We start from the raw sequence: 14,211 nt of genomic DNA, 5'->3' as shown, positions 1-14,211 counted from the left end.
TAAAGTATTTAACGTGTTTGCACTACCCTACCCGGTACCGGTACTGCGTAAGAATCGGTGTTGGTTCTCGAATTCACCATAAATTACTTAACCTTATTCTTTTATTTCATCCTATTCAGATTGATTTTTGAAATTTCTGGAAAATCTCAATGGTTTATTAACGTTGACGAACGAAGCGGTGTAGTCGATGTTAAAATAGATGGCGGTGTACGCGACATTAAATTTGGCTTTACTTTGTTGAACCTAATACTGCGGGTGTTAAAAATGAAACTGAAACGTGAAAGTACATTTTTATTTATGTATTTAATTTTAAAGAATCCAGGATTCGTAAAATTTGCTTGAACAGAAAGTATCGGACTTCGGAGTCAAAAGAGGCGAGTGTGTCTATAAAGAGGAAGAACGAAGATTAGAATGATCGATTAAGTACAAAATGAGCGCACTTGTAAGGAATGAGATGTGTTTGCCTTTTTAACCAGTACTCATTGGTATTCCTGAAAATGCTTTAAATTTGTAGTTTTTTTGTTGTTCTTCTTCTTCTTTTTTCTCCTTAACTTTCAATTTTTTTTTTTAAGCTGAATTGTTGCCAAACAACGCTATCCCTCCCCACCTCCTTCCCCTCCCCTCCGTCTTCCTCTTCCTCTTCCTCGGCACTCTGTCTCGATTCATGTACATTACTTTATTGAGAGCTTCTTGTAACTCCTTGGCGATCTTCCTGAGCTCAGGTGACAGCTCGGTTCTCGGGGCTCTGAGCCCCGAGCGGCCTCGACTAGTTTGGCTCTCGGGCTCCTCGGCGTGCGAGTCCGGACATGACAACAAGGCCTAACGCCGGTGGGTTCCGGATGGAGTTGCTGCGTTGTGGGAACGCGCGCGCTCCTCGGTACTTCACACTCCCCGTATGTCGCTCGAGGCGGTTGTACCGTGCACGCGCCCGCACGACTATGTGGCACGTACATGGTCGCTGGTCAGTGCCGTGCTTCAGTGTTTTAAACCGAAAGCTGAGGAAACCCGACGTGCATTCCCATTAGGATCTAGGAGATCGTGTCGAACGCCCGGTTGTCGTTGTCGTTGTTGTTGTTTCGTTGTCGCGGATTCTCCTTGATCAAGCTCGACGCACGATTGTTGATCGTCCGATTCCAGTGCGAGGATCTTCTTCTCCTCCTCCGGTTGTCTTTGTACATATTGCTCGTGTAACTCGAAGCTGCTGTTTGTTGCGCAGCTGGTCTTGCCCACTTTGGTAACTCGACTCCCTCCTTAGCCTTTGCTAACCCTCGTAAACGTAGTGTTCATAGGTCCAGAACGTGAATCCGGAACCGGCGACAGGTGCTCGGTCACCAGAGTCCGGAGGTATGGCGTGCAATTCTTGGGATGTTTGTCGCTCAAGCGAGTCTGGCAATGACGGTTCTCTGTCCTCTCCGCTTTTCTCACTTGTGTCTCTGCAAGCCTCTTGTTATCCTGCACTCACCTGGATGGTGCTTGTTGTAACAGACTAGAAACACCCACTTTGGGACCATCGGCAGGTCGTCTCTCACCCTCGCAGGGTACCAACTACCAAGACGTATACAAAAGTTGGTGCATATCACTAAAACGTGCAGAAATAAATGTACAAATTAGTATGGAATAGCTTGTCCGTTAGCTTTCTTTAAATAATCCAGGCTTTTGGTCAAACTTTCACAATGCAATTTGTTCACTGTGTCTTGTCCATCTATGATCGAGGAACTTTAATTGAATTTCATATTTTGAGCACAAGAACACTAATTGACTTGTTTGCACTTCCAGAAACCTGCACTTTAGCCGTACGTACTTGGAAAAATTGTATGGCATCTCGACCAATCTAATTTGCCGCTCATGCTTTCAGCGTGGTGGACCACTGAAATTCAGACAAAATTGTGACGTCCAACGATGCAACGCCTGAGCTAACTCCGTCCAACTGAAGCTGTTTCATGCATACTTTTTTTCAAAGATCATTCCAAAATCGTACGTTTCTCCGAGAAGAGGCAGAAGGTTCAGATCTGGACTGTTCCGTTTGACCCATCGGCTTCGTATGTTTGCCAATGTACTTGTTATTCATAGTTCATGAACAAAGCTACTGTCGATCAGCCTCAGAAATATAAAACAAAAGTTGGAAAGACCCTTCTCATGTCCTTTTTCTCAAGACTGCATGGGGTAAGGTGTTTTATGACCTCTCTCTCATTGAGTAAACTAGTGAGGTACCCGTGCTACGCACGGGTGGGAGGCCAGAAGCAAGCAGACAATGTAGAAACGGCGAATGCTAAAGCATGACACCAATAAATTGCTCATTCCTGTAGCACTTTCAGTCCCACGTCACACATGGACAGCAAATTCGTGAAGGACTTTCATGAAAAACGGACCCGTTCGCAAACAAACGGGTACATTTGTTCCATTCCCAGTAAATGGCGAATCTGCATATGGCGATCCGCGAATTTCACGTTTCGAAAGTAGAAAGCATCACGGCATTTCGTCATTCACTTGAACTCAATATCTCTTTTTTTCATTCCAAACAGCATAACTCCAATCACAAATTAAATAACATTAATATAAAAAAGAAACTTTTAACAACATTCACGACATAAACAAATATTTAAATCCTGATGTGAAGTTCCGTACGGTTGGGTGAATACAATTACGAATTCAAAATCGTAATTGTATTCACTCAATTCCAATCATCAATTGATACTTTAACAAAATACCGTTTTAAATGACGGTTGTATAAGGATATTATCAAACCAGCTCATTGCCGTAATCTGTCCACTTCCGCATTCGCGGCAGGTTTTTTTTTTTTTTGTATACAAGATCGAGGCACATGAAAGAGCTAACATTAATCACACAAAAAGTCAAACCGACACATAAAACACAAAAATAAGGGGAGCGGTAGACAAGTTGGGGAGAGAGGGGGAAGGACACAAACACAACATTTGAGAGCAGGGACATCAGGAGAAATGTGGGAGGGGAGGGCTTGGGGGGGAGGTGGGAGAGGTATAAAACACACGAACACTGCAAGGACTTCCAGGAAAGAAGTTGGAATTTCCAAAAAAAGTGTATGGGGTGAATTAGTGGGGGTAGAAAAGATCAAGGTTTTGGATGGGGGAAGATAAGAGATGGTGGTGAACAGCTGTTTTAAAGACCTGGAGGGAGGAGTGGGATTGAAGGGAGTGGGGGAGTTTGTTCCAGAGGCAGGAGAAAAGGGGAATGAAAGAGTGAAGGTGAGCAGGTTCGTAACTCATCAGGATTTTCCTCAATTCCGCAATGAAATGTTCATGAAATACTGTTCAGCTGTTTGCCATGTTCTTTTGGTGAATTATCGTAGGATTTTACTGCAGGGGGTTCCAGGAAATCGTGGCGATCGGTGCAGCCGTTTTTGCGGTATCCGGGACAATAACGTTATGCGGGAGTCCAAACAAGAAAATGCTGGAGACCAAAGCTGAAATTGGAAAAACAATATAGTGTAGCGGCTACCGCTGGGTTTTCACAATCGCCTTGCACCTATCAAGGACGCGGAGCGATCACCATGCCGGGCTCGTCCAGGACGCCCGGGCAGGCCCGCGCTCAACTTGCCAGGCCTCGGTCGGGACGCTGGGCCACGCCCCATCTCGCCTTTCCTGGGCAAACGCTCCGGGATAATATGTATATATATTGCTGCCCGATAAACGGGCTTTTCAGAGTGCCTGAGTGTTTGGTTTGATTAAAGCAACTCGGATGAATTTCAGCTTTTTGTCGCGTCCATTCTTCCGATCGACGTGGGAGCCCCAGCTCCTTCATTGGTGACCTACCGACATGGACACGGCAGTCGCCCTTAAACTGCCTACCTTCTGGGAGGCTCACGCGGCGGTTTGGTTCCCACAGGCGGATTCCCTGTTCGCCCTGCGAGGCATCACGGCCGACGACACCCGCTTCCACCATGTGGTAGCAGCGCTCGGTTCGGCCACTGCGGCCCGCGCCCTGAGCCTCCTCGAGAGCCCGCCAGCCGCTGACAAATACGGCGCGATTAAGAAGCTTCTCCTCGACGCTTTCGCCCTCCCATCGGCGGAACGCGCACGGCGCCTGCTCGACCTGCCCGAGCTCGGCGACACACGCCCTTCCGAGCGAATGGACTACATGCTTTCACTGCTCGGCGAGCACTCTCCGGCATTCCTGTTCCGGGAGCTGTTCCTCCGTCAGCTGCCTAACCCGGTACGCCTCGCCCTGGCAAGCACGACGATCACAGATCCCCGGGCCCTTGCCAGAGAAGCCAACAAGATCTCCGCCGCAGGACAGCGCATCGCAGCGGCGACATGGGACCCACCGCCGTCCGACGCAACACCCATGGTGCCCGAGCACCCGGCACGGTCGACGACCGAACTGCCAACGCAATTGGCGGCCGCTACACCGAGCCGACCACCTCCAGCACGACGACCGGGGCCTCCACCTGACCAAGCGTGGTGTTACTATCATGCCAGGTTCGGACAGAAGGCCCGGACATGCCGACCCCCGTGCACCTTCGGCAGGCCGGGAAACGGCCGGGCCGGCGTTCATTACCAGCCATGAGCGCCGGCCACACGGGCAACTTACTGTTCATCACGGGTAAAGCGTCCGGACGGCGCTTCCTGTGCGACACCGGCGCCCAACTGAGCGTCATACCCGCCTCTGACCAGGACAGGCAATCCGCGGTTTGCGGCCCCTCCTTGGTTGCGGCCAACGGATCGACCATCCGCACCTTCGGCCCGCGCAACGTCACCCTCTGCTTCGGCGGCCAACGCTTTGCTTGGACGTTTGTAACCGCAAACGTGCCCATGGCTCTGCTAGGCGCCGACTTCCTCTGCGCACACGGACTGCTGGTGGACGTCCAACGGCGTCGTTTAATCAACGCCGAAACCTTCAGCTCCCTGGTATGCACATTGAGCAGCTCCGCGCCGACCGAGCTGGCATGCGCCGTCCCGGCGGCGAACGAGTTTGCTCGCCTGCTCACGGAGTTCCCGGCCCTCACGCGGCCGACGTTTTCGGCCGTCGCAGTACGGCATGGGATCGAGCACCACATACCAACCACGGGCCTGCCGGTCTACGCCAGGGCCCGCCACCTCGACCCAGCCAAGCTCGCCGTGGCGAAGGCCGAATTCGACGCGTTGGAGCACCTCGGCATCGTGCGGCGCTCCGATAGCGCGTGGGCCTCACCACTGCACATCATGCCAAAGCCGGGGGGTGGATGGCGCCCGTGTGGCGACTACCGCCGTCTCAATGACGCTACCACCCCCGACAGGTACCCGATCCCGCATATCCAAGACTTCTCCGCCCGTCTGGCGGGACGGGTCATTTTTTCGAAAATTGATCTCATACGGGGATATCACCAGGTACCTGTCAGGGCGGCCGACGTCCCTAAAACGGCAGTCATCACGCCGTTCGGCTTATTCGAATTCTTGCGGATGCCGTTTGGTCTCAAGAACGCGGCTCAGGCGTTCCAGCGCTTGATGGACGGCGTGCTGCGTGACCTGCCGTTCCTTTTTGTTTACCTGGACGACATCCTCGTCGCCAGCACGTCCCGGGCCGAGCACCTCCTCCACCTCCGAACACTGTTCGGGCGCCTCAGCGAGCACGGCCTCATCGTCAACCCGGCCAAATGCCACTTCGGCACGACGGCCGTTGATTTTTTGGGCCACCACATCACCAAGAACGGGGCCGTGCCGCTGCCAACCAAGGTCGAGGCCATCACCACGTTCCCGCGTCCCCGCACCATAAAGGCCCTGCAGGAATTCCTGGGAATGGTGAATTTTTATCACCGCTTCGTGCCCCGCGCTGCTCAACTCATGCGGCCCCTCTACGAAGCCCTCCGGGGCAAGCCGGCCAAGCACGACATCGCCTGGTCCGCAGCAATGGATGCGGCCTTCCAAAGCTCAAAGCGGGCCCTCGCCGACGCAACACTGCTCGCTCACCCGGTGCTCAACGCTCCCATCGCCCTCACCACGGATGCCTCCGACTACGCGGTGGGCGCCGTACATGAGCAATGGGTGAACGGGGTTTGGCAGCTACTCGCTTTTTTCAGCCGGCAGCTCCGGCCGAACGAGCTCAAATACAGCACGTTTGACCGGGAGCTCCTCGGTCTACACCTGGCCGTCCGCCATTTCCGCCACCTCCTGGAGGGCCGACCTTTCACGGCGTTCGTCGACCACAAGCCGTTGGTTTATGCCATGGCCAAGGTCACGGAGCCGTGGTCGGCCCGCCAACAGCGCCACCTCTCCGCCGTGTCGGAGTTTACCACGGACATCCGGCACGTCGCCGGCAAAAACAACGCCGTGGCCGACTGTCTTTCCCGGGCCAGCGCGAACGCGGTCCACCTGGGCGTGGACTTTGCGCTTATGGCGGCGGACCAAACCACCGACACCACGGTGCAAGCCCTCCGGGCGGCGGACACGGGCCTCCACCTGGCCGACATCCCCTTCGCGGACACTGTCCTGCTCTGCGACGTCTCCCAAGGCCAGCCTCGCCCCATCGTGCCCGTCACCTGGCAACGCCGCATCTTCGCCTCCCTCCACGGCCTTTCCCACCCGGGCCGGAAAGCTTCCCAGAAGCTGGTGTCGGCGCGATTCGTCTGGCACGGCCTTCGTCGGGACGTCCGCGATTGGACCAGCACCTGCACGGCCTGCCAACGGGCCAAGGTCCACCGACACACCCAGGCCCCGCTGGCACCTTTCACCGTGCCCGAACGATGTTTCGACCACGTCAACGTGGATCTGGTGGGCCCCCTCCCCCCGTCACGGGGGTTCACACACCTGCTCACCATGGTGGACAGGACCACCAGGTGGCCGGAGGCCGTTCCCCTCGTCTCCACCACCACCGCCGACGTGGCGCAGGCTTTCATCGCCACCTGGGTCGCCCGCTTCGGCGCACCGGCGGACAACTCGTCAGACTGCGGACCACAGTTCACCTCCGAGCTGTGGGGCGCGGTCGCCCGCAACCTGGGGGTCAAACTCCACCGTACTACGGCCTACCACCCCCAAGCAAACGGGTTGTGCGAGCGATTCCACCGCTCCATGAAGGCCGCGCTCATGGCCGGCCTTCAAGACGGCGGTTGGGCCGACCGGCTGCCGTGGGTCCTTTTGGGCCTCCGCACGGCCCCCAAGGAGGACCTCCTGGCATCCACCGCCGAGCTTGTCTATGGCCAGGCGCTACGCGTCCCGGGCGAATTCGTGCCCGACGCTACCAGTCCCTGGTCCGCAGCTCACCAGCGCTCGGACCTCCAGGAGGCCGCCCGACGGTTTGCCCCCGTGCCAACATCCCACCACGGTGACCCCCAGTCCTACGTCCCCCCAGCACTTCGCACAGCGGAGTATGTTTTTGTGCGTCACGACGCACATCGGGGGCCACTCCGGCCGCCGTACGACGGGCCCTTCTGGGTGCTGCGACGGGACGACAAGTCGTTCGTCATCGACATCGGTGGTAGGTCGGACCGGATTGCGGTGGACCGCCTCAAGCCGGCGCACGTGGACGTCGACCACCCACCACGGGTGGCCCTTCCGCCGCGGCGAGGCCGCCCCCCGTCCACGGTGCCCCCCACTCGACCGCCCACCACCACACCGGACCCCCTCCCACGACCCACCAGGGGTCGCTTTGGCCGGGTCATCAGGACCCCCCTCAAATTGACCCTGCCGGTGCAAGTCGATTCTGGGAGGACGTGTGTAGCGGCTACCGCTGGGTTTTCACAATCGCCTTGCACCTATCAAGGACGCGGAGCGATCACCATGCCGGGCTCGTCCAGGACGCCCGGGCAGGCTCGCCCTCAACTTGCCAGGCCGCAGCCAGGACGCTGGGCCACGCCCCCTCTCGCCTTTCCTGGGCAAACGCTCCGGGATAATTTGTCTATATATTGCTGCCCGATAAACGGGCTTTTCAGAGTGCCTGAGTGTTTGGTTTGATTAAAGCAACTCGGATGAATTCCAGCTTTTTGTCGCGTCCATTCTTCCGATCGACGTGGGAGCCCCAGCTCCTTCAATAGCCTATTTTACTCCAGGGGGTCCCAGGATTACCCACCCAAAATATCGTTGCGATTCAGCCGTCAGTTCAGCCGTTTTTGCGGTACCTGGGAACGGACAGACGGACAGACATTTGGTGAATTATAGTAAGATGGTTGAGGTGATCACAAAACATTTTACTGATATGGCTGGTAAATGTCAAGCTGGTAAATGCTCCAAGGATTCCATTTATGGTATGTAGTACAAAGGATGTTGCTGCGGCAGAAAGCTTCAGTGAAGATGACATTCTCAAACTATTCTTAATTTAATGGTGAAGCAGATGAAACTAGGACGGCACTCACACCGTCGACTGACATGCCTTCGCCCACATTATTACATCATTATAACACTTGTATCAAGTTTGACTTAAATCCATTCAGCTGTGCCCAAGTTATCACATTTTTACCTGACATGACCTTGACCTTTGACCTATTGACCCCAAAATTTAATCGGTTCATTTATACATACCTGTACCAAGTTTTAATTTAAATCCCTTTAGATGTTCACAAGTTATCACATTTTTACCTGACAAGACCTTGGGCCTTTGACCTCGGGACCCCCAAAATCTTATCAGTTAATCGTTACATCATTATACATATCTGTACCAAATCCTGAACACAAAAACACAACACAACCACCTATCTTCATACATGCCACACACAACTCAAGCATTCATACAAGAACTGGGCAGACTAGAGGGAAAGGTACGTGAGAAAAAGCATAAAGTTGGAGTAGAACACATCCGATGCTGCTTTATCTCCGCCCAGGCAGGAGCAGGTGGTATCCAGACAAGCTGTGGTGCGTGCTAGAGAGTCAGGGTGAGCCAGCGTCTAGAGGCAGAGAGGTGGTCAGAGCTCCAGTGGTTCCAAGCCAGACCTTTTTGGACCAGAGCGAGCTGGTCCAAAATATCCAGATTTACTGACTGACTGAGACCGAGTGCTTCCTGTTGGAGCCATAATTTTGTACCCAATCCTTGCCTTGCCATAAATCTCCACCTGAGGTTAGCTAATGGCTGGTACAATTGTCTCTCTGCCCCCAGAGGCCCCACCAATCATGGCCCAAATAATTTTCCAGTTGTGGCTAGGAGGGCCTCATTATTCCCTGCCCTAAGGCCTTCGTGTGCACATACATACAAACATCTACACCCGCTATTCTCAGTCCAAGGCTCTTATAAATCTCTGACCTGAGTCTGTGCCCCCAGGACATTCACAAACTCCGGTCTTGGTAATGAACTAATGCCCGCCTCCCATTTCCCTTCAACAAAAGACCAGCAACTGCTTTGTCCCATTTCCCACACCCCCTCCCCTGCAGATCTGAAAAGGTGTATATTCTGGTCTGGCACATTGAATGTGTCATTTAATACAGGCAGATTTCACGTTCTCACCAGTTCTCTTTGTAAGGATCATTGAGTGGAACCACTGAACTTATCTACTTCCTTTATCAGCCATGCAAGTAGATCAGTATCCATCTCTCAAAATAAAAAATATCGTTTTTGGCCCTATCTCCCATTGGTGAATAATCAAGTTAAAAGAATATTTAAAAATCTCACATCTGGATTGCAATCTTCACCAACATTAAATCAATTCGTCCTTTGCACACACCCGACCTGTCCAACAAGTTTTGTTGAGTCTGACCATAACGTTTTGAAATATCCTTCAGCCAAATAGGTACTCGGTAGCGCATATCTCTACCAGGCTGAACAGTTTACGTTTTGTAGCCCATTGTTAGACCGGATCTCCATCAGGACCTTAATCAAAATCTATTGGGCCTACATTTCTTGTCGCCTAACCAACTCATCAACCAAGCTTCGTTCAAATCAATCCACAACTTTTTGAGATACCGTGCTATATATCGTTTTGGTCCCCTGTCTCTCATTCGTGAAGAATCGTTAAAAAAAAATTATCCGATTCGGGTCTTCACCAAAATCTAATCCTAGTCAACCACCCAACATGTCCACCAAGTTTCTTCTAGATCCATTCATAATTTTTAGGAGATATCTTGCTCACAGACACAACCAAACAGGGGTGGAAACATAACCTCCGTCCACCTTCGGGTGTGGAGGTAAAAATGTGGTCAAAAGGATTGATACTTTTAGCCACAGACATGGTGTGGGTAGACATCGTCAATGTATAACTGATGCATATCTAATAGTAGCAGGAGTATGGGGGGAGAGGGAGGCAGGAGTGGGAGGGGTGAGTGGAAGGGGGAGGGGAGGAGTGGGGAGGTGAGGGGAGAGGGAGGGGAAAGATGTACTTCATGTACATATTTGGGGGGGGGGGGGGAAGGGTGGCTTTGACAGGCTTCTCCGTTTTGGGAGAGCAGGGAAGGGAAGGAGGAAAAGATTACTCGTGCAAAGGGTGCTTTAATCTCAGTGTTGCCCAGGTAAAAAAGGAAATTGTAATACCCTTTGCCACCATCACCAGGTGGCGCTACACAGTACACATTTACATAGAGAATTTACGCTCCTCTCCCGGTCCCCCACACCCATGCATGAGGCTGCGGCCACATAGCCTATGTTACCCCCCAGACAAAGTTGTATTTGTATTTGTAGCCCGAGTAAAGTTTCTAAGCATTTATAGCTGGAATACCCAGCGTTGCTCAAGTGAAAAACAAACATTTACATATTTGAAATGAGGGCAAATACAGACTTGGCATTTAATATGGAATATTTTTTTTGTGGGGGTGAACTTACTTTTCAAGATGACGTAGAACCAAAGGTTCATTGGAATTATGTTGAAATTATTCTAGATTTTGTTAATGTGACCTTTAAAAGAAACAAATAGCACATTTTTATGTTTTGTCTTTATGTTTTGCTATGCGTTATGTTTTGCACTCTGTCAAAGCGTCTTTGGGCTTCCTGAAAAGCGCTATATAAAATAAATGCATTATTATTATTATTATTATTTGACATTTCGAAGCAAATAAATTGATCCTTGAAAATGATGTAAACCGATATCGAACTCAATTCACGGACAGTACTGTGTTAAACTTCTGTACGTTTTCCAGAAGTATCTCTTTATTTTCCACATTAGCCAAAAAAAATTTCAACAAAAAGAAAAGCTAAATTATGACTGGGATTACGGACAGTAAAATTACAGTTCAGTACTTCGTGTAACCCCCACGAGCATTCAGGAGAGCACGTACACGTCGGGGCATGCTGTTCACGAGATTTGCCAAGGTTTGGACAGGAATCGCTTGCCATGCAGTGACAATAGCCTGCTGCAATTCACGCACAGAGGTCGGCTGCTGGTCCGAGTTGTCGATTTGACGCGTTAATTCTGCCCACAAGTTCTCTATCGGATTCATATCCGGGGACATGGCAGGCCACTCCATATGCTCTACACCATGGTCAGCAAGAAAGTGTTGGATCATGCGAGCACGATGAGGCCGTGCATTGTCATCTTGGAAGACAAAGTTTCCTCGAAAGGTTGCACGAGCAAATGGAAGCAATGTTTCTTCCAGAATGACCCTGTACTTGAACTGATTCAGGTTTCCATTCAGAACAACCAGGTCAGTTTTGCCCCCTGCATGAAAAGCAGCCCAAACGGTCACCCCACCACCTCCAGCTTGGACTCTTGGCACTATACAATCTTCGTTGTGCGCTTCATGCACTTGTCTGCGTACTCGGACGCGGCCATCTTGCCGATAGACCAGAAATCTAGACTCATCACTGAAGGTCACGTGATTCCAGTGTCCTGGCTGCCATTGACGGTGCTCTCTGGCCCACTGCAATCGGCGCTGGCTGTGTTATCTGGTCAGGCGTGGCTTTCTCAGGGGGTGCCTGGCACGATAGCCTGCTTGAACCAGTCGTTGGTTGACTAGCCTTCTGGATACAGGCACATTTGTCAATTGCTGCCACTCAGCCCTAGGCCGATTAGCTGCATTGGTACGGCCATTGCAGACTAACCGGTGCAGCTGGCGATCATCTCTCCTTGTGGTTCTGCGTGGACGTCCTGGCCTCGGTATTGGAGTAGGGACACCCCTCTGAGCATTTCGTTTCAGGATCTTTGACACCTGACCTTGAGTGATGCCATACTGCCGAGCAATATCACGCTGTTTCATGCCAGAATTTCGTAAAGCCACCACTCCATGACAAACAGCATTGTCAAGTTGACGGACCATCTCCAGAGGAAGCCGCAATAACTTTTGTAGACGTGCAGCAGTTGTTTTCCACTAATACAGAACGCAACAACCCTTATATACCCGATTGTGAAGCCAATCGTCAAATGTACCTGTCCTTACATTTTGTCACGCCACCTGTGATATAATCCTGTTATTGACTTCTTGCTGCGAAAGACAATCAGTGACATGGTTCTTTCAACAAAGACATCACCGAATGGTAAAAGAAACTCACCAGATTGATATACTGAGTTCAGAAAGTAAACCCAAGTCAAGAAAAAAAAAAATTCCATATTAAATGCCAAGTCTGTATAATGGAAAATCAATTACATCCAAATCAGAATCCATCACAAATGTCAAATCATCATTTTACCTTTTTGTTGAATATATGCTGCTGAATGTGCTGTTGATTACGTTTCTGAGTTGAGTATGACTTCAGTATGATGACTTCAGTATGATGACTTCAGGAAGAAGAAGAAGCCTTACTACCAACTTCGTACAATTCCGGAATTGTTTGATTTATTTGTGTTCAAATGTTTGTGAATTGTTTTTTATTTATTTATGGGAATGTGTACTTGTATATAATTACAACCGTCATTAAACAAAAAGGCTTAGGCACTATAGAGCAATTCTAAAAAAAAAAAAAAAAAAAAAAAAAAAAATCCCCAAAAACTAACTTTTTTTTTTCAAAATAATTTCTTTGTTTATTTGCCTTAAACATTCCCAGGCACTCAATGATGAACCTCTGAAAGTTTGCCGAAGATCCGTTCAGCCATCTCTGAGACAAATGGCGACACAGACAGACCAACGGCTCTCTTATAGTATAGATCACAATTACTTTACACTTATGCTCGACATCAATTCCAAGGAAATAACTGCCCTATTCTAAATTCTTAGCATTGTTAATGCCTCAAAGCCATTTCCACAAAAGTATCTATTGTTTTGAGAGCTTTGCCGAGCAATAATTTTCCAAAATTACATTTTGGCTCGGTATTCTTGAGAGAAGGATGGGCCTTTTTAAAACATAGTAATATCGTAATCTAACCTGAGTCCCTGAGCAATATCATATTGTTTATTATACAGTCTCTTGCTCTCAACCTCGTATGGTAGGGGGTCGTTTGTGCTGCCTGATGTAATATCTGGAATGCTTGCTTCGATCATTCAAAAATGGTAATTTGTAACAAAATGTCCTTAGAATCTGACTTGTAGTTTTGGATTTTTACCTGCGGTTTGTTGCACATCTACAAGAGCTTCGCGTTGCTGTTGCTGCTGCTGTTGTTGTTATGGTTCTTGTTTGAGGTTGCGCAGGAACGCACGGTACGCCGGAATGCACGGTACGCCGAAACGCACGGTACGCCGGAACGCACGGTACGACAGAACGCATGGTAATCAAGCATTACGTTACGCAAATTATTAAAGCCATCGTCTTTGCTTGGGTCCAGTGTTATTCACGAAGCGGGACTCTGAAGAATAGAATCATATGTCTCATAATAGTAAGGTTTGATCAAGCCCGTCGGAATGCACGGTATGTCAGAATGCGCGGTATGTCAGAATGCACGGTATGTCAGAATGCGCGGTATCTCAGAATGTGCGGTATGTCAGAATGCGCGATATGTCAGAATGCGCGGTATGTCAGAATGCGCGGTATGTCAGAATGCGCGGTATGTCAGAAGGCGCGGTATGTCAGAAGGCGCGGTATGTCAGAAGGCGCGGTATGTCAGAATGCGCGGTATGTCAGAATGCGCGGTATGTCAGAATGCGCGGTATGTCAGAATGCGCGGTATGTCAGAATGCGCGGTATGTCAGAATGCGCGGTATGTCAGAATGCGCGATATGTCAGAATGCGCGGTATGTCAGAATGCGCGGTATGTCAGAATGCGCGGTATGTCAGAATGCGCGGTATGTCAGAATGCGCGGTATGTCAGAATGCGCGGTATGTCAGAATGCGCGGTATGTCAGAATGCGCGGTATGTCAGAATGCACGGTATGTCAGAATGCGCGGTATGTCAGAATGCGTGGTATGTCAGAATGCGTGGTATGTCAGAATGCGCGGTATGTCAGAATGCATGGTATGTCAGAATTTCGTGGTATGTCA

The 14,211-nt window shown here is 50.5% G+C and overlaps 1 protein-coding gene across 6 annotated transcripts in view; it reads left to right on the top strand.

Moving 5' to 3' along the window:
* LOC137433975 (aryl hydrocarbon receptor nuclear translocator 2) overlaps positions 1 to 14,211 on the top strand; it is a 103,943-nt gene that overhangs the window by 5,227 nt on the left and 84,505 nt on the right. Inside the window, exon 1 of one of the 6 annotated variants that reach the window (XM_068126516.2) lies at positions 361 to 442. The exons of 3 other annotated variants lie outside the window; for them this stretch is intronic. Coding sequence is in view for 1 of the 3 variants with exons in the window: in XM_068126515.2 (XP_067982616.1) it covers positions 807 to 828 (22 nt within the window). In the remaining 2 variants the exon portion in view is untranslated. Of the gene's footprint in view, positions 1 to 360; positions 443 to 488; positions 829 to 871; positions 894 to 14,211 lie in introns of those variants that run through there. 2 more of the 6 variants (XM_068126515.2, XM_068126517.2) reach the window with 2 other exon arrangements.

The sequence above is a fragment of the Myxine glutinosa genome, chromosome 10 (assembly GCF_964187855.1).
Source record: "Myxine glutinosa chromosome 10, kmMyxGlut1.1, whole genome shotgun sequence".
Classification (NCBI taxonomy): Eukaryota; Metazoa; Chordata; class Myxini; order Myxiniformes; family Myxinidae; genus Myxine; species Myxine glutinosa.
This window is presented reverse-complemented; position numbering and strand designations above follow the sequence as displayed.